The sequence below is a fragment of the Danio aesculapii genome, chromosome 16, assembly GCF_903798145.1.
Source record: "Danio aesculapii chromosome 16, fDanAes4.1, whole genome shotgun sequence".
Classification (NCBI taxonomy): Eukaryota; Metazoa; Chordata; class Actinopteri; order Cypriniformes; family Danionidae; genus Danio; species Danio aesculapii.
In genome coordinates, this window is record NC_079450.1 from 46236428 (window position 1) to 46256268 (window position 19841).

General features: G+C 36.8%; 1 protein-coding gene across 1 annotated transcript; it reads right to left on the reverse strand.

Annotated features, from left to right (window-relative positions):
* Nucleotides 1-4043: 4043 nt before the first annotated feature.
* On the reverse strand, nt 4044-12984 carry LOC130243572 (macrophage mannose receptor 1). The gene is made up of 6 exons (XM_056475790.1): nt 12909-12984; nt 12480-12830; nt 10892-11239; nt 10713-10772; nt 10231-10338; nt 4044-4566 (listed from the first exon to the last, which is right to left on the reverse strand). The coding sequence occupies exons 1-6, from the start codon at nt 12934-12936 to the stop codon at nt 4202-4204; spliced, it is 1260 nt and encodes a 419-aa protein (XP_056331765.1). The 5' UTR covers nt 12937-12984; the 3' UTR covers nt 4044-4201.
* Between the last annotated feature and the right edge of the window lie 6857 nt (nt 12985-19841).

Genomic DNA, 19841 nt, shown 5'->3' on the forward strand with positions numbered 1-19841 from the left:
ATGCTCTGTACTATTATTTTTAGTATTTTTATACTTTTGTTACTGGTTGTTGAATTATTTATTTATTTTTTAAATTGATGAACAAATTTATAAATTGTGAAGAACTTGTATACATTTTATATATTTGTATGGTATTGTTATTGTAATATTAAAAAAAAATAATAATAATAATTGCTTGCCATTCTGCCCGCAGCTCCTCCAGAAGAAATCAAGAATATTCAAGAGGCTGTTCAAGCTGCATTCAGGAAAGAAGAAGACGATGAAATGGCAGCATATTAATGAAGGAATCTACTGTGTCCCCAATTTTACATCGTCAGGCGAAGAAACATCATTTAAGTTAAATTGTGTAATTTGATTATAATTTGACTTCACACTTGTCTGAGTGATACCTTTATCTGTTCATCTGTCTTTATGGTTCGTATTTCTGTATTAAAATAACTGCATATTTATTTTTTAGAAAATATGCCATGAGACAAAAATCTTTTTTAAAGAGAAAAACCTTTCCTGTCACCACTCCATATGCAAAATGTAAAAAAAAAAAAAACTTTTTGGAGTATAGAGGATTACTTTATTATTATTATTATTATTATTATTATTATTATTATTATTATTATTATTATTATTATTATTATTTGTGGTGTTTATGGATTTCAGTTTGGCTTAGTGCTTCTGTATTTTTTATTGGGGGGGGCGGGGGAGAGTTTGTATTTTGGAAAGTACTATGCATCTATGACTAGTGTGTTATTGTTCCTCCTTTAATTAATTTAAATTAAATATAATTAACGCTTCTGCTTGCCAATTTATTTTTCTTCCTAGCAACCTTTAATTATTTGAACTGGTCAAACTTTATATGGTTCTATTTGTTATTATGTACTAACAATGAAAAATGTTGTACTTGCACAGCATTTATAATTTTTGGAAAGGGGTCATTTTAAATACCAATTTTAATACGAAATCTGTTAATAACATTTAATGTAAATAACGATAACAGTGTTACTACAACTAAGTAGTAAAACTAAAGTTAAATAAATGAAATCAAATACTGTATGTATTGCACTTTGTTAGTTGATGCTAATACAATGTTAACCAATGGTGTTTCTTGTAAAGTGTTACAAATATATGCTAAATTATATCTAAAGCATATTTGTTCTGATAACCTGTTGGTTGGGGTTTACATTTAAGGCTTTTTAGCAGTGATTATTATTAAAACAACATTAAACAAAAGAAAAAAATGTTTATTATTTTAACAATTTGTTTGAGTACTCTTTTATTACTTTTGTAAAACAAAATACATTTATATTTATTATATTTATTATAGTTAATAATAACTTGCTAGAGGGTTGAATTGAGAAAAATGACTTCAAAGATTTTTTTGTTTTTGTTTATTTAGTAATAGATAGAATATTGGAAAACTGGCAATTACATGTTTTTTATAATGGCATGTATATACATAATAAAATCTTAAGCTTAAACTTGACTTTTGACCTTTATTTTGAAGTTACTATCCTCTGTCTATTGTATGCAAAAAGTGAGCAGCAATGCCAATACAAAAAAGTTACTTTCATATGATCAATATTGCTGATAAACATTTACAAAATCATAGTAACACCTGTAGTGTCTAGTAATGATGCTATATATTTTGGATGGTTGACAGTTACTTACAGCCATTTACTTATTAATAAGTAACTGTTAATCATCCAAAATATTCAATTGCCATCCTAGGCTTTGGTTGCTATATGAATGCTTACTTTAAATTATTGAAAACTTTTGATTAGGATCTAAAACCAAAGTTTCACCATTACCAATAATTTATGTTTTGATGTTTGAGTGAATATTGCTTAATTTTGTGTTATTACTATCATTTATAACATATTATTATAAAATGTGATATGATTTAACTGATTTTACAGTGTTCTCTTATTATTAAAAACATTACATCCATGTTTAGAACAAGCATATAAAAAGTCAAAACCTATATCGGAGCCTCAGCCTGATATACTGAAGTGTGAGAGAGAGAATGTGAAAGAGACCTCTGCACACTAACCTTGACATGCTTGGGAAAGTATGTAATGCTAATATCTTTAAAATCTGTAGGATCAAAAGGAGATTCTCCACATATTTACATTCTTTTTTGGTCTTCACAATTAAAATGCATCAGTATATAATAGTAAGCCTGTACAAATGTGGCAGATGCTGCTGGGAAATAGGGCCTGTTGATCTCTGACCTCCCAACCCATCGATGCCCCCTAGTGGACTCCGTAGCTCCTGACAGCCACACTCCTCAAAACCATGTGGCCCATGACCATATGCCCATTTCTGGTAGCAGTCTGCTTCTCTGTTTTTTATTCAGAAGTAGAAGTTGAAGCTGTAGGTGTAACGAGACCAATCCACACATGGGAAGAGGAGGTCTGGATCCATTTTGCCACTGCCATGTTCTCTAGCTCCTTGCATGTAACCATTAAAAAAGTTATAGGAACTTTTATTTTAAATGTTCTAACAACTTAGAGATTCATATAAAAATATAGTGCTAACATTTTAAGAATGTTCCCTCTCAGAATTTTTGGAAAATATGTCTACAGAGGATTTTATCAGAGGCACCAAAAAAAAAAAGTACTCAAAAGGTTGCATTCAATGCATTATCACTTCTCAAATCAAAATCTAGATTTCTGGCGTTCAGCTGTTGGTATTGTCAGTCGACCTGGCTGTTCATCTCATCTCCATTTGTCACCCGGTCTGTGTCCTTCTCACGGCAGAATCTCTGACCCTCAGTTCAGTTTGATCTCATATTTATTAAATGATACGGATTAGATATTTGACAAGACTTAAAGGACAACAGCCCTGAGATGAAGATATGGCAAAACAAATAATAATAATATGAGAAAAAATACATTTTTAAATATCAATACTTATCTACTTTATTATTATTATTATTATTATTATTATTATTATTATTATTATTATTATTATTATTATTATTATTATTTATTAAAGTTTCAGTTGTAGTTGGTGGCAATGGCGTAGTGGAAAGTGCATTGACACATGCACTCCAGTGCTCGCGGTGACCCAAGTTTGATTTCCACCTTGAGGTCCTATGCTGATCCTTTGCCTCTTTATGCTCACCCTACACTAACCTGTCAATCATCTCTACTGTCCTATCCAATAAAGCTGAAAACCTCTAATAAGTATTTATAAAAAAAAAGTTTCAGTTGTTCAGAAGGAAAATATGTACTATAAAAGCTTACCTGAGGCAGATGAGTATAAAAAAAAAAACATGTTTTTTGACCCCCTGTGTGTTAAATTTACGTGGCACAGCTGTGTGTGTTCAGTGTTTGCATTGGAGCTCTCATAACACTTCTTCCCTTTTAATTACCTTATGAATCAAAAAGTAAATTTTTCCTGTAACGGAACACAGAAACAGGAACAAAACTTTGTTCTTTGGTTCTCTTTGGTAAGCATTAATTATTGTAATAAGTGCTACACAAATAAACTTCCATTGATTTGTTCCTTTTTAATTACCTTATAAATCAGAAAATGAAATTTTCCTATTACAGAAATGGAACAAAACAGTGTTCTTTGGTTCTCTTCAGTAGATCAACTGCTAAAGATTTTTTAAATAAATGCTATTTGAATGCTTACCTTAATGTGTGATCTAAAACCAAAGTTTTGTCATCAACATAATATACCACAAGCATATTTTTATTATACATTTTTGTATAACATTATAGCATTATTACATACAACAGCCTAGTATATAATTTATAGCATCCTCAAATTATTTCAAATATTATATCCATGTTCAGAACAAGCATTAAAGTGAAAGAGTCATAGCCTGATGGGTATTAAGATTCATGTCACATTTTTGCTTGTACTGTAAAAAATATATATTCTGTTTAGTATTTATGAAATATGCAATATGAATGATTCATGTTGTTGAATTCTGATAAAAAGCCAACAAATGGGGAAAACACATCACTTTATTCAGCAGATGAGAGAGAATAAAACATTTGAGCATGTTTGGCATCAACCGTTATTATCACCATTCTACTATTATTCTATTATTATTAACAGTCATATATTTTTGTCCTTGTAATTCTCACAATATATATCAAATAAATTGTTTAGGGTCAAATAACAGTGCTTAGAAAGCAGATTTTCCACAGCCTTCCATCATGCTTTATGGATAAAATTCCTCACATAATTGTCAGCCTGCACAAGTGTGGCATATGAAATTGAGTCTGTCACTTTCAAGCCTCCCAAACCATCGGTGAGCCCCAGTGGACTCCATAGCTCCTGACAGCCCACATTCCGCAAAACCATGTGGGCCATGACCAGATGCCCAGTTCTGGTAGCAGCCTGCTTCTCTGTTCTTTATCCAGAACCAGAAATTGAAGCGGCAGGTGTAACGGAGACCCATCCACACATGAGAAGAGGAGGCCTGGATGGCTTTCCTCGTTGCCCTGTTCTGAAGCTCCTCACTGTGAATGGAGATCAGATCCACATGGTGCTTTCTGCAGTAACTCGCAGCTTCAGTCCATGTCAGATTATCATTCACCAGAATCAAGTTATCTTTGAGAGAGTTTGATAAAAAAATATATATATAGAGATTTTACTATATTTGATGTGGAAAGATTGTAAAAATTAATGTTTTGATACCATTCCCAGTCAATAAAATATGCCCATCCCCTCTAATATGCCATTAATACATTCACCTTCCACCCCATGCAGCCCCCTTTCTCCCCCGGTCACCACTTAAAGGGGAAATGAAGCATTCAGTCAAGTTTACATTATTTTGTAAATTGATTTCCACTTTAATGGAAATATATATATATATATATATATATATATATATATATATATATATATATATATATATATATATATATATATATATATATATATATATATATATATATATATATATTGGGTTTGTTATATAAAACTGCATGATTTGCCATAAATTTTAGACCTAGGGTGTCGCCATCTTGGAATATCACTGTGTCTGAAGTCATAGTGTTGGTTCCATTCCCTCAGCTGAACAGATACAATGGAAATAATATACTGAACACAGGAACTGTAAAAAACAAATTTAACCCAATACCCATGCATGAAGTTGTGGACGTGGAGCTGGTGCAAACACAAGCATCAGATGTGTGTCTAATATAAAAATATTTATTCTATTTTTCTTTTTTCCCATTTAATTACTGCTTAGTTGTAATATCTGTGTATTATGCTGCCTGACTGCCTGTCTGGGTTTCAACCATGGTTTGAACAAGGTCCGGTGCTGACTTAATGGAGGCGGGTACTTTAACTTTTCATTGCTACAACCCTCACCTTTTTTCATGTTCAAACCAAACTAAGATCACTGATGTTTTTCACATAGCAGGTTTTTACATACTTTATACATGTTGAGAGATCAAGTTGATCGACTTGAAAAGGGTATATGTCTTGACATAATCCACAAAGACGTGACTTGGTAAAGCATTAAGTCATGAATGATTTTAATCATTAGTCTGAATGTAAATCCCCTTGTCATGCAGTGCTGGAGCAGCGTGAGAGAGAAAGCGCATCAAACGAAAGTTATTAACAAAAGAATAATACAAAACTTAAGACACTTAAAGGCTTGTATTGTTGTATTTGCCCCAGCTCTGCGATGCATGTCCACAAATACATGCATTGGGTTAAATTAGGCTGTCAAGTCTCCGTGTTCAATCCGTTACTACCATGGTTGAAACCCAGTCAGGCAACGTAATACAGAGAGTGGACCAAAGCATCTCAAATGATTGGTAATTAAAAGGGAAAAAATAAAAAATAGAATAAACATATATTTTATATTAGACACACATCTGATGCTTGTATTTGCACCAGCTCCACGTCCACAACTTCAAATTTAACCCACAACTTGGGTTAAATTAGGCTTTAGTCTCTGTGTTCAGTCCATTATTTTCACTGTATCTGTTCAGCTGAGGCACTGTAGCTAACCCTGTGACCCCGTGAAAAAGCGCTTCTCCAAAAGAGCCATGAACAGACACCAAATGGTAGTGTGCACAAACTTATAGAAAAGATGTGGTGTAACAAAATGGGGTTCTTGACCAGAGTGAGGCATGCTCCTAGTTTTTAAATCTCTCCATAAATGCTCGTACAGGTGTGGATATTGTTTACCCTAGCCCTAATCCTAGTCCTATCCATAAACTTAATCCTAGCCCTAACCGTAGCCCTAACCCTAGCACTAACCCTAGTCCTAACCCTAACACCAGGGGTGGACTGGCCATAGAGAGCACTGGGACATTTCCTGGTGGCCTGATGGTCAATCTTGCCTGCCACCATCAATCTGCCTTGCTTCTTCTACCCTACTCACCCCCACCCCCACCTCACTTACCGATTACAAACACACCTCCCAAACCCTTTCTATAGTCCATACCTAGGGCCAGACAGAATCTGCGGACATTTTTTGCTATTTCTGTGGAGAATTTTGCTAAAAATCTGTGAATTTCTGGGGAATTATTTTGGGAGTATCATAACTAAAACCTTAATATATGAAATAAAAATATATATATTTTTTTAACTTTTATTTAATGTTTAAAATGCAAATTCAAATAGATTCACGTTATTTGGTAAACAAAGCAAGTCTCTCATATAATATATCAACTAAAAGACAGAAAATATTACTTTACAAACTGCATTGTACATAAATCAGATAAACATTTTCATATTAGTCAATAATATTACTGTAATTAATTTAAAAACTAAATAAATATAGATTTACACACATTTACTCAAGAGAAAAAACAGAATTAATGATGGGCTAAAAATCTGCGGAATTCTACCCATACCCTAGCCCTAACCATAGATCTAACCCTAGCCCTAACCCTAGTCTTTAATCTATTCCTGAGCCTAGTCCTAACCCTGACTCTAACACTAGCCATTGCCTAACCATAATCCTAACCCAAAGCATAGCTCTAACCCTAACCTTTAACCCTAGCCCTAGCCCTAACTGTAACCCTAACCCTAGCCCTAACCTTAACCCTAGCTGTAACCCTAACCCTAGCCTTGGCTCTATTCAATCAAGCCCTAATCCTCTAGCCCAAATCCTGGCCCTAAACCAAATCCAAAGCTGCCCTCTAGAACTAACCCTAGTCCTAAACCCAATAATAACCCTGGCCCTAAGTCTAACCCAATCCCTAGCTCTAACCTAGCCCCAGGCCTAACCCTAACCTCAAACTTAACCCTAAACCTAGCCCTAACCCTAACCTTAACCCTAGTCCTAAAACTAATCAGAACTTTAACTCTAGCCCAATCCTTGTCCATAAGAGCCTGTCTCATCCTTCAAGTTCCTGGGGACCCACATCTCTAAGGACCTTTCCTGGACCACCAACACCTCCAGCCTGGTCAAGAAGGCTCACCAGCGTCTATTCTTCTTGAGGCAACTAAAGAAAAACCAGCTTTCATCAGCCGTCTTGGTGAACTTCTACCGATGCACAATAGAAAGCTTCCTGACCAATTGCGTCACAGTCTGGTATGGAAGCTGCTCTGTTGCTGAGCGTAAGGCACTGCAGCGGGTGGTGAAAACTGCCCAACGCATCACAGGGACTACACTGCCAGCCATAGAGGACATCCAGAAGAAACACTGTCTGCGCCAAGCACACAGTATTCTTAAGGACACCTCTCACCCTGCTCACAGACTGTTTTCTCTCCTGCCTTCCGGCAGGCGCTTCAGGCTCCCCCGGACAAAAACCAGCAGACTGAGGAACTTTTGAACTCTGCCCCTCACTGACTCATTTGCCCCCCAATACACCCCCCACACTCCTCTAACATATACTCCTCACAATCACTGCACTATTTAACATTTGCACATTTAAAGTTTGCACATATTCATTGCACTGATTCATTTATCTGAACTGTACATACCCACTGCACATGGACATTTGTAATTATGTTTATCCATCTGCACACTTCTGCTATTAATAGTATCCTGTACATATATTCATTTATTGTAAATCTGTTCATAGCTAATACAACCTGTATATAATGTTCATAGTACATCCATCTGTAAATATAGTTTTTCTATAACTGCACTTTATAACTTATACCTGTATCCTGCACTTGCTGCTATTGCACTGCTGGTTAGACCTAAACTGCATTTCTTTGCCTTGTACTTGTACATGTGTAATGACAATAAAGTTGAATCTAATCTAATCTAATCTAACCCTAGCCCTAACACTTGTCCTGGCCCTAGCCCTAACTCTAACCCACTGACTTCCATTATAATGACATATTTTGATTGCAAAGCCATGACACCAAATAATCATGCATTCTTGACTGCTGGTGTTTTTCCCTGTTGGGAAAAGGTAAATCTTTTAATTTTTTACTGTTGATCATCAGTTGGCACCATTACCATTTAGACAGGCCTGTGCAAAAAAAAAATTTTATATTTATAAAGACTTTTATATGGAATTCTATGAAGTAAAAAGATTTTATATAATACTTTGTGTGCGTAAATACACCTACTTTGTTTACTATCTTCTGAGAGCTGATGTGTTTATTTTTCATTTTCTCAAGCATATCAATGTAAGTGTGTAAGTGTGTACATTCTCTCTCACACACTCACACTCACTCACTCACTCACTCACTCACTCACTCACTCACTCACTCACTCACTCACTCACTCACTTACTCACTCTCTCTCTCTCTCTCTCTCTCTCACACACACACACACACACACACACACACACACACACACACACACACACACACTTAATAATCAGCATATAAATCTCAACAATGGTGACAATCTTTTGCCCCCCCCAATACACCCCCCACACTCCTCTAACTTAAACTCCTCAAAATCACTGCACTATTTAACATTTGCACATTTAAAGTTTGCACATATTCATTGCACTGATTCACTTATTTGAGCTGGACATACCCACTGTACATGGACATTTGTAATTATGTTTATCTATCTGCACACTTCTGCTATTAATAGTATTCTGTACATATTTTCATTTATTGTAAATCTGTTCATAGCTAATACAACCTGTATATAATTTTGATAGTACATCCATCTGTAAATATCACCATAGTTTTTCTATAACTGCACTTTATAACTTATACCTGTATCCTGCACTTGCTGCCATTGCACTGCTGGTTAGACCTAAACTGCATTTCGTTGCCTTGTACTTGTACATGTGTAATGACAATAAAGTTGAATCTAATCTAATCTAATCTAATCTAATCAACAAAATGAAAAGATCAACTCACAGACATGCAACTAAAAAGTCTCAAACAACTGCAAAATAAATGCAAATAAAGGAAATTTTAAAACCATTAAGCTGCATAAATTATCCATATCACAATACATTCTGGGAATTTCGTACTGTACCAAGCATGCATTACAGAAGGAAACATTTTAATTGTCACATTGTTGAGATAAATGTGCTGATTCTTGTTGTCTGAATGCAGAATTTAAAAAACAATTTGCAAAAAATATACAGTTTGATGGTTCTCGTGATTGTTATTAGCTATAGATTTTTGCTAGACTGAACTATAGAGAATCAAACAATTGCACCACTATAATCGCACTGCGAGCTCTCAACACCTAACCAAAGCATAATAAGAGAATGAATTAACTTTTCATTTATTGACATTTTAACAGCCAGAAGGAAACTAAAGTTTAAAAGAGTCAAGAGCCCAACTAATGCAGTCACCTATATTATAGTGATGCCAAACAAAAAACATCTAAAATTCTGTGAATTCTCAAAAAGAACTTCTGCATGTCTGAAACAATGTCACACAGCTAATAAGTCAGTGAAGCTATTAACGCTGTCTGTTGAGACCAATTGTTTTATTTATTTTTTAAATGCTGTTACTGAAGTCAGTTGTGATTTGTCTGTATCTGAATGGACTCATTTGTGTGACCTATACATATTTGAGACCTAGTGTACAGAATAGTCAACCATAGCACATGGCGTAATTTCAGATGTACAGATTTCATGAAAAAAAATAATAAATTCAGATAAATTAAAGCAAAACAAATTACAAATACACAAATATGGCCATTTTTTAAAAAATGCTTTTGTTTTTCATTGTGCTGAAAAAAATGTATCCATTCTTTTTAAAGGAAACAGCAAGAATTTCCTAACTGGCAACCTTGTGAACGCTGTAGGCCAACTTTTGCATAAATTCAAATAAGAAAACATAACAACAGATATTAAAAGAGATCAAATGTCTTACCTTGTTCTTGACCTGTAGAGAGCATTTGGGTTGTTTGAATGTTTGTATTTTCCCCCTCGATTGTGTTTTGGGTTGGCCTGTCCTGCAGTGTTGTTGTTCCAGAAGTGGCTGTATTAGTAATAAATTATTAGTTAATAATAATTAATTAAAGCTTTTGCTAAAATAATAAACAATGGCTTTGCAAGAGATACTATTCTGTAACAATTTCTAAACAAGTATTTTGTGGTATTTTGTATGTTAAACATATTTTTAAAAGGTATTTTGTAGCAGTTAAACGTAATAATGTTATTTACATTAAATTTAAATGTGTTCATTTAGGAGATGCTTGCTATTATCCAAAATGACATACTAAAACATGCACTTCAAATCAACAGAGTTAGCTTAGCTGTTGTTGTTTTTTTAAATGTGATTATTTATTACTGAGTAATTTCACATTCTACATGTTTGTGAGTTAATGTGTATGATTAGGAGGTGTGCAATACTTGTTTTCTGTCCAGATGTTGGTGTTGGCAATGGATCTGGCTTAGCAGTTGGTTTCAGATCTGTAAAGAAGGCAGAATGATCACACTACATATTACACAGAGATGCAGGAAAAATGATATTTTTTTATGTTTAATATGAAGATTAAAAGGCTTCTAAGCATAAAGTAATTAAGGCGCACCCCCATAGCAGATGAAGGACAGAGTGTCGTTGCACTGAGCGTCATTCCATTTCCCTTGTTCATTTACAATCCATTTACAGTTATTGGAACTGCTGTTGTGTTTTTCTTGACTCAAACTCCAGGCACAGAAGCAAGAGTTTTTCTGATCCAACCACAAGCGATCATCTTTAAACAGTCCAATCCACACATCATTTGTTATGGAAGTCCAGCTGTAGTAATTCGGTACAATTAAAATAGGATTTTCTGAGCTGATTGTGGAATTTATTAAATCTGTTAAGTTTTTGCAACTTTGTTGAGCACCGCTCTCGGATTCCTTCTTCTCAATCTGGATTTGCGTGTTGTTTCTTGCTACAGAGAAAATGTGCAAACAAAATTGAAAATAGTCTGCAGTAATCATCATTTTTGATATACCAAACAAAATCAGCAGAGATGGCAAAAGTACACACATCCTTTACTCAAGCAGAAAAACAGATACTCATGTTTAAAATGATTCTGGTAAAAGTTGAAGTACTGATTAAACTTTTGTACTCAAGAAAAAGTAAACAAGTACAGCCTCAAAAATTTACCTAAGTAAAAAGTAGCCATTAATACAACATGTTTTAGTTTCACTAGGTAGGTAAATATCCGATTTCCCCCACAGTCCAAAGACATGCAGTATTGGTGAATAGATAAACTAAATTGGTCAAAGTGTATAGGTGCATATGTGAATGTGTAAGGGTGTTTCCGAGTACTGAGTATATAGTTATGTTTACAGTGTTTTATGAAAACAGCAATTATTTGTACATAGGCTTTTTTAATGATTCTTTAAAATATTTTTTTCTGTTTTAAATATATGTTAAAAGTGGAAAAATGTATGGAATATTTAGATATTTCATGCATAATTACATGAATTAAACTGTATAATCACATTAATTAATCTGTTTATTAACCTGCATAATTACAATAATAATCTTTAATTACATTAATAATTTGTATAATTATATTAATAACCTGTATAATTACAGTATTAATCTTTAAAATCACATCAATACGTATAATTACATTAAAAATATGTAGATATTTCAGTAATAATCTGTATGATTGCAGTAATAATTAGTAAAATGGCAGTAATTACCTGTTTTATTTCATTGTTTCACAGTTGAAATGCAAATTATCAACAGTAATAAACTGTAATTTAAGTTCTGTATTTTTACAGTCTTTGCTTGTAATTTTGTAAATTTTGTGATTTTATTTTCTGCAATTTAACGGAATATCTCTGGAAGCCTTTTTCTGTCAGTCTTTTGACCATTTTTTACAGACTTTTTTTACAGTGTGGTGTGAAGAACTTGTACTTCGTTACTTCGTAACTTTAAGGTTATAACATAAAGCACCTAAATATTAAACTCACAGATTTATGTCTTTATGTGAAAGAGGTGATGCTTGATTTTGGTTGTAACATGTTGTAATTTGTTTATGTCTGTTTGTTTTCAAGTGTTGTTGTTGTTGATTACTGAAGAACCACGGATACAAAAATAATTTCAGAAAAACTAATAGTTTCAGTAATTGAATTTTAATATTACTTGATCAATTTAGTAATTGAAAATCCTACCAGTATAGCACACAAATTGTCTTTCTGAGTTAGAGTTATCCGTTCCAGTGCATCCTTTATTTTTGTCATCTGGTTGTTCCTTTTTCAGGTTTTGAAGTGTTTTTGCATTGTAGAAAGTGTCTGGCATACACCAATGCCAACTGAACCCTTCCTTTCTGTAAAGTCCAATGTACACATCATTTGAAACATCAGTTATGGTCTTTAACATGCTCTTTGTTTCATCTCCATTTTGCACAGTCACCAGGTCAGTGAACTTCTCACGGCAGAACCTCTGAGCCTCAATCCAGTTCTTTCTGATATTAACGAAGTGATACTGTTGAGATAGTTGACTAGAAGTGAGGGACAACAGCCCTGAGAAGAAAAAAATATGATCAATTAATGGATTAAAAATTACCTCTACCAGGAAAAATGTTTAAAAAAAAAACGTACCTAAGACAGCAAGTAGATCGAACAGCATTATGTTAATGGCAGTGGCAGACCTGTGTGTGTTAAAGCATATTACAGTTCTCAGTACATGCTTGCCCTTTAAAATGAACTGATCTATAGATAAGCAAATAAAAACCACCTGTTCCTGTTACAAAACACAGATGGGAAGAGTTTTGAAAGACAAAACACAAAGAGACCTGCTGACACATTCAAATAAATCTTATTTGGATACTTCCCTTGAAATTGTTGAACTGCAGGTCTAAAACTACATATTTATCAATAAGAATTCTGCTGTACAACAAACTGCAAATATTACAGTATTAGGACTAAAGTGTCATTACAAAAAATTTTGCAACCATGTTCAGAACAATCATATAATAAATAAATAAATAAATAAAAAAAAAGACAGAGTCTGTTGTTTTGTGTTCAACAGATATACATAACAAATTTGAGAGATTTACAAATATAAAATTTTGGTACTCTGTGATACACTTTTTTTATATGTTTATACCAAAAAATTACCATATGGACTTTCAACTACAATGCATCAGGTTTGTAATGTTACAAAACACCGCCCAGTGATTTATGTATAGTTGAAGTCCGAATTATTAGCCCCCCTGAATTATTACACCCCCCCCCATTTATTTTTTCCACCAATTTCTGTTTAACAGGGAGAAGACTTTTTCAACACATTGCTAAGCATAATAGTTTTAATAACTCATTTCTAATAACAAGTTTCTTTTATCTTTGCCATGATGACAGAAAATAATATTATACTAGATATTTTTCAAGACACTTCTATACAGCTTAAAGTGACATTTAAAGGCTGAACAAGATTAATTAGGTTAACTGGACAAATTAGGGTAATTAAGCAAGTTATTGTATAATGATGGTTTGTTCTGTACAGTCAAATAAATTAGCCTAAAGGGGCTAATAATTTTTACCTTAAAATGGATCATAAAAAATTAAAAACTGCTTTTATTCTAACCGAAATTAAACAAATAAGACTTTCTTCAGAAGAAAAAAATATTATCAGACACACTGTGAACATTTCCTTGCTCTGTTAAACATCCTTTGGGAAATATAAAAAAAAAACAATAAAAAACAAAGGAAGGCTAATAATTCTGACTTCAACTGTATATGCTTTCTGCTTATTTTCCCTTTTCTTCAAATATTGTATATTTGTATATTGTATCTAATTATAATATGAAATATCTGATTTTTGATTTGCAGATATGAGTAAGAGATTTCATTCATTTATTCATTCATTCATTTATTCATTCATTTTCTTTTCGGCTTAGTCCCTTTATTAATCTGGGGTCGCCACAGCGGACTGAACTGCCAACTTATCCAGCACATGTTTTACGCAGCGGATGCCCTTCCAGCCACAACCCATCTCTGGGAAATGAGTAAGAACATGTATTTCATAATTTAATGAGCTAAATAATGATCATATTTGTTGATCTCTGATGGATGATGTGCACTTTTTTGTTATTCTCTGCAGTGGAGAGATTAGAGCTGGTAGATTTACAACATGTAACTTCATCAACTTCAGAAATACGTGAAAAATGTCAGCCACGCCCCCACCTGAGTCCTAGCATCAAATGTAGATGTTTTAGCCAACTCATGAATGTTCAAAATTTTTTGGTGTGTGCGTGTGCGTGTGTGTGAGTGTGTGTGTGTGTGTGTGTGTGTGTGTGTTGTTCTCCTATTTAAATGATGAATTATAATAAAAACGTTAATTAGATGAAACTGTGCTCTTAAATTTGTCATCGCATCATATAGATAAATTATATGCAGTGTTATAATTTAGCTTACTATTGTTCATTATTGTCTATAGGCTATTTTAGTCTTTTAAATTACATCTTAATATATTCTCGTTGTTAGTGCAAATTTGTTTGTCTTATAGTCTACCGTTATGAAAGTGAAAATGTAGCTTGCATTAAAAGCCTTACTATAAAAGGACAAACAATAGTTGACTAGAAATAATAATTTCATAACCCTAGACACTTATTTGATAACACAGTGGGATAATAAAAGTAAATGATACCTTTTTTGCCATTTCTAATCTAATTTAACCCTATTAAACACACCTGAAAAAACTAATTGAGTTCTTCAGGCTAGTTTGAAACCAACATGTAAGTGTATTGAAGCAGGGTTGGAACTAAACTCTGTGAGGCTGCGGCCCTCCAAAAACTGACATTTTGAGATGGCAGAAAACATCCTGGTTACTAATGTTACCAAAGCAGGGAACAGAGACGTGTGTCTTCAAACTTTTAGACGACCGATCACTTTAAAGAGTAAGAAAACGTGCCAATATATGCCAATAAGTTGGCAGAGCTGAGCTAAGCATGTGCTGGTGATTTATCATTATTGGACAGTATATAACCAGTGCACGCGGAGTAAGCAGTTTCATTTTTTAGCCGCTGAAGAGCTGAACACTATCAACTATTAACTGGAGACCCAGCCGCTATGGCAACGGAGACACACATCTCCATTCCCTCTTCCGGGAACATGGGTTACGTTAGTAACCAGGACGTTCCCCTTTCAGGGGTACTTCAACGTGTGTCTTCACACGTTAAGAATGAATGGAAAATGCCACAGCAGCTGAGCCCATTGCACCTTTGCCAAGCATAGCGTGAGCACACAAGCATCACCAAGTGTGCAACCTTCCAACGTGCCCTGGGCCCTTAAATTACCTTTATATGATAATAATTTGGAATTTAGAATCTGGGGTCATAAATGTGCTTTTACCTAGCTAATTGTAGTCTGGGGATTTTTAAAATACAACAGTATACTGGGAAAGCATGCCAATCCCCGAAGGAGGAGGATGCTGTGGAGGCCACCTGTTACCCAAAATGGGGAGACCTGATGGCAATATGGACATATGGGCTAGCCCTATGCAGGGGGGAGCGCTACTTACACTACCTGACAAAAGTCTTGTCGTCGATCCCAGTTGTAAGAGCATCAAATAATAACTTCACTTAGTTGCTCATTTGGAAAAGTGGCAGAAGGTAGATTTTTCCAATGAATCATCTGTTGAACAGCATCCCAATCATCACAAATACTGCAGAAGACCTATTGGAACCCATATATACCCAAGATTCAGTCAGGTTTGGTGTAGGAAAAATTATGAATTGGGTTTACATTCAGTATGGGGGCATGCAAGAGATTTGCAGAGTGGATAGCAACACAAACAGCCTGAGGTATCAAGACATTTGTGATGGCCATTACATTATAAACCACAGGAAAGGGAAAATTCTTCAGCATGGATAGTGCTCCTTGTCATACTTCAGCATCCACATCAAAGTTTCTGAAAGCAAAGAAGGTCAAGGTGCTCCAGTATTGGCCAGCCCAGCCACCAGACAAGAACATTATTGAGCATGTCTGGGGTAAGATGGAGGAGGCATTGAAGATAAATCCAGAGAATCTTGATAAACTCTGGGAGTCCTGCAAGAACGCTTTCTTTGCCATTCCAGATGACTTTATTAATATGTTATTTTTAGTCATAGCAGACATGAATGAATGAAGTCATCCAAGCTCATAGGAGTCATACACAATATTAATTATTTTTCCACTGCACAATGACTTTTTATTCTATACTGTACACTATTTCTGTAAAGTGACAAGACTTTTGTCTCAGCAAAGTCAGACCTCACTGTCCTAATTAAATAATCAAAAATCAAGGTCTTATAATATTTTATTTTGGTAAAATAAGCGTAATCTAGAGGTCTCTGCCTTTCATGTAAGCCACTTCTAAGCGCAGTGCGTGGACACAGCAATTGAAGGGCCAGGTCTGCCTCCTCCACAGGTAGTGTTTGCAGGTTCACTACCTGTTAAAAAAGGGCTGTAGGAACCTTGGGCACATAGCTGGGCAGGGGTCTCAGGAAAACTTGAGAGTAGGCTGGTCCAAATTCCTGAGATGATTCGTTGACCAAAAAATTACCCTTCTGATTGATACTAACACAACCAGCAGTGCTGTCTTCATGGACAAAAAAACTTACAGATACTAGATCAAGTGACTCAAAGAGACCTCACCGTAAACCGCTGGGGCATAAAGAGATCTCAAGAGGGCATGGGGGGGGGGGGGGGGGGGGGGGGGTTATGTATGAGGGTGTTAACCACCGAACTGGTAGGTCACCTAAGTCCTCCGTGGTCTGTCTAGAAACCATCCATGGACGTTCCAGAAACTTCCGGAGTGCCAGAGGAAGCTCTGTCGCAGAGAAAGGATGTGCTTCCTCCAGGAATTCGTCAGGGAGGGCCATCGTGAGGAGTGTGAGTTCAAAAACTCTGGTCCAGTTGGGTCACGTAGAAGCAATGAGCAAGACCCACTTCTCATCTCCCTGACCTTGCACAGAGTCTGTGCGAGCAGGCTCGCTTGAAAAATATGCATATTGTGTAAGTCCGGAGCCATCTGAGAGCCAGCGCATTCTTGTAGAGCAGGGAAAGGAGCTGGCGAAGGGCAGCCCAGGAGTAGCAGCAATATGACCTGGGCTTCTCTGAAGCGTGCCCATAACAGCTGGATCATGCTGGGGTGGAGTCTCTATTCTCCCAGGAACGTAACTTCCATGAGAGAATGTAAGCTGGCACAGTTAATCTCGCCCGGGATATGAACAAAGCACATTGGTTAGCCATGTGCTCCGGAGCAAGTGAGCTGAGACATGCGGCAGGAGTGCACATTTCCCAAATGGTTGAGGTATGCTATCGCAGCTATCATGTCCTGACCAACACTACTGGCAACTTTTTCTAAGAGCATCCAGGCCCGTAGAAGGCAAGGTCCATCCCGGGACTTAATGTGGGGTGAGGTGATGGTAACTCTAGGCACCAAGCCTATATGGGTACTCGATTGCAAAGCCAGCACTGAAGTGGTCTCATGCGAGACAGGGGTGCTGTGGCGATGACTGCCTTTAATACACACCCATAAACTCTGGAGGCCGGTGGCAAATTGAATTGCATAGCTGAGTCTGACCGTCCGAATGAGCCACTATGACAGGCTGAGTCCAAACAAGCAGCATCACTGGAACGATCTCTGACGCACCTGCAATGGGTCAGCTTCGGTGTGGAGAGTGCTTAACCTTGGAAGAGCTGAAGAAAGAGATCGGCTCTTACCTTCCTCCCAGGATCCTGTGAAGAGGCTGGAGGTGAAAGAGAATGGAGCCTGTCCTCTGGCGCCCTCAAAGCCTGTGGCGAAGTGCACGAACTGACAGGTGGAAAGCAGCATGTCCCATGCTGGCAGGATTTGGGCTTCCACACCCAGAGGGAGGAAAAACGCTCTTATTGAATTGCTACATTCATCTGCAGATGGAATCCCCAGCCCTCCACTGGGAAAAGAACGGTCCTCCATAACAGCGACCTGGGACGGGAGAATCAACTTCCATCGGTGAGCTTGGCACGATCACTAGCAAGTGGAACAGGCTGTGATGGCAAAGCAATCTTGGAGCTGTGGCAAAAACGCTTTCGAAGAGGATCAGCGAGGATGTGCCCGGTAATAGAGCAGTCTGTCAAGCCCACCAAAAGACAACCTGCCCCATCGTGCACGCTGATCTCCCACCAGGAAGGCTCCTGGGTAAAGTTCTTGAAAGTGTCGCCGAATAGGTCTGCATGGATTATGGGAGCACCAAGAAAGCAAACTTTGTCAGTGTGGTGCATATCTACCAACAGTGGAGTTTCCGGAACACTGTGTGGCCATTGTCCTTTCCAGGGGATGGGAGACCAGCTTGAAGGTCATGAGAGCAAAGTTGGCCACCGTGCTGACTTTATAAGCCTGGGGACGAACTGCGCTTGTGCAGCATGGCCAGGTACCGTGGTGCAGTGCAGCCTGTCACATCCCTTTAGTCAGTCCGGTGGTGAGACTGGGGGACAAGCCATCTCCTACCCCACCGCTGAAGCAGCCTGGAAAGCACAGGCATCATGTCTAACTGGAGAACTGTGACCACGCATTGCACCACATAAGGTGGTAGCGAGCCCAGTCTGTCATCTGAACATGACAGCTTGCCCTTCGATGTTGTGATGGGCGTCTGCTCTCTGGTGACATCAAGCAGAGGCACAGGTATCCCGAGAAATGAACCAACAGTCACTTAGATAGGGCACGCTGTGGAGGAGTGGGAGGTTCGCAGGCCTGGAGGTGATGGATAAGCCCCCACTTTGATCCTCAGATCTGCCTGTGTGCTAACCGCTTTCACAGGGAGCGATGGGGGTGGCTTGCAAGCCGCACTCTCAGCTGTGCAAAAGACATGCCCTCACAGTGAGAGCATGAGCTATCTTCGGGCACCGTACCAACACGCTGGACCCTCAGACCTGTGATGCAGTACCTGTGCCCATCATCCGGAGAAAGGAACCACTGGATCCAGAAACGGACAGTCTGAACGGCGTCTTGTTGCGTCAGACGAGTTGCCTGATCGTGTTGATCTCTTAGGGTAAATCTGCTCTTTTATTAGACTGCAGAGAATCACACAGCTCGACTGCCACTGTCTGCATCATCACCCGCACTGGATACATGAAGCTTGATCTTTCTCTGGATTTTGCTCAGCAGATGTTATCTCTTCAGTCGCTCTGTAAGGCTCACTCTGTAGTACCTGCTTATGAGGATTCAAACATCAATAGTGATATCCCTTAATTCAAACTATACAAAAATAAGATAGATTAGCTGCCATACAGTTCACATGGGTAGGGTCCTTTGTAACTGGAATGAGAAACTGGATGAGAATTGCCAATTTCCAAAGACTGAAACAAACTATGCATAACATAAATGCTCAGGAACCTAGGATGAAAGTAAAGGCTGCCATCATTTTTTTTCTCCTAATGTTTTCATCACCTTATGATATACTTAATCACATATATAAAGAAAACATTATTAACATGTTTCCTAATCTGAGCATAGCTTTTTTCCCTGAAGCTCATTGAAACCTACATGAGAACATATATGTCTCCCTGTAA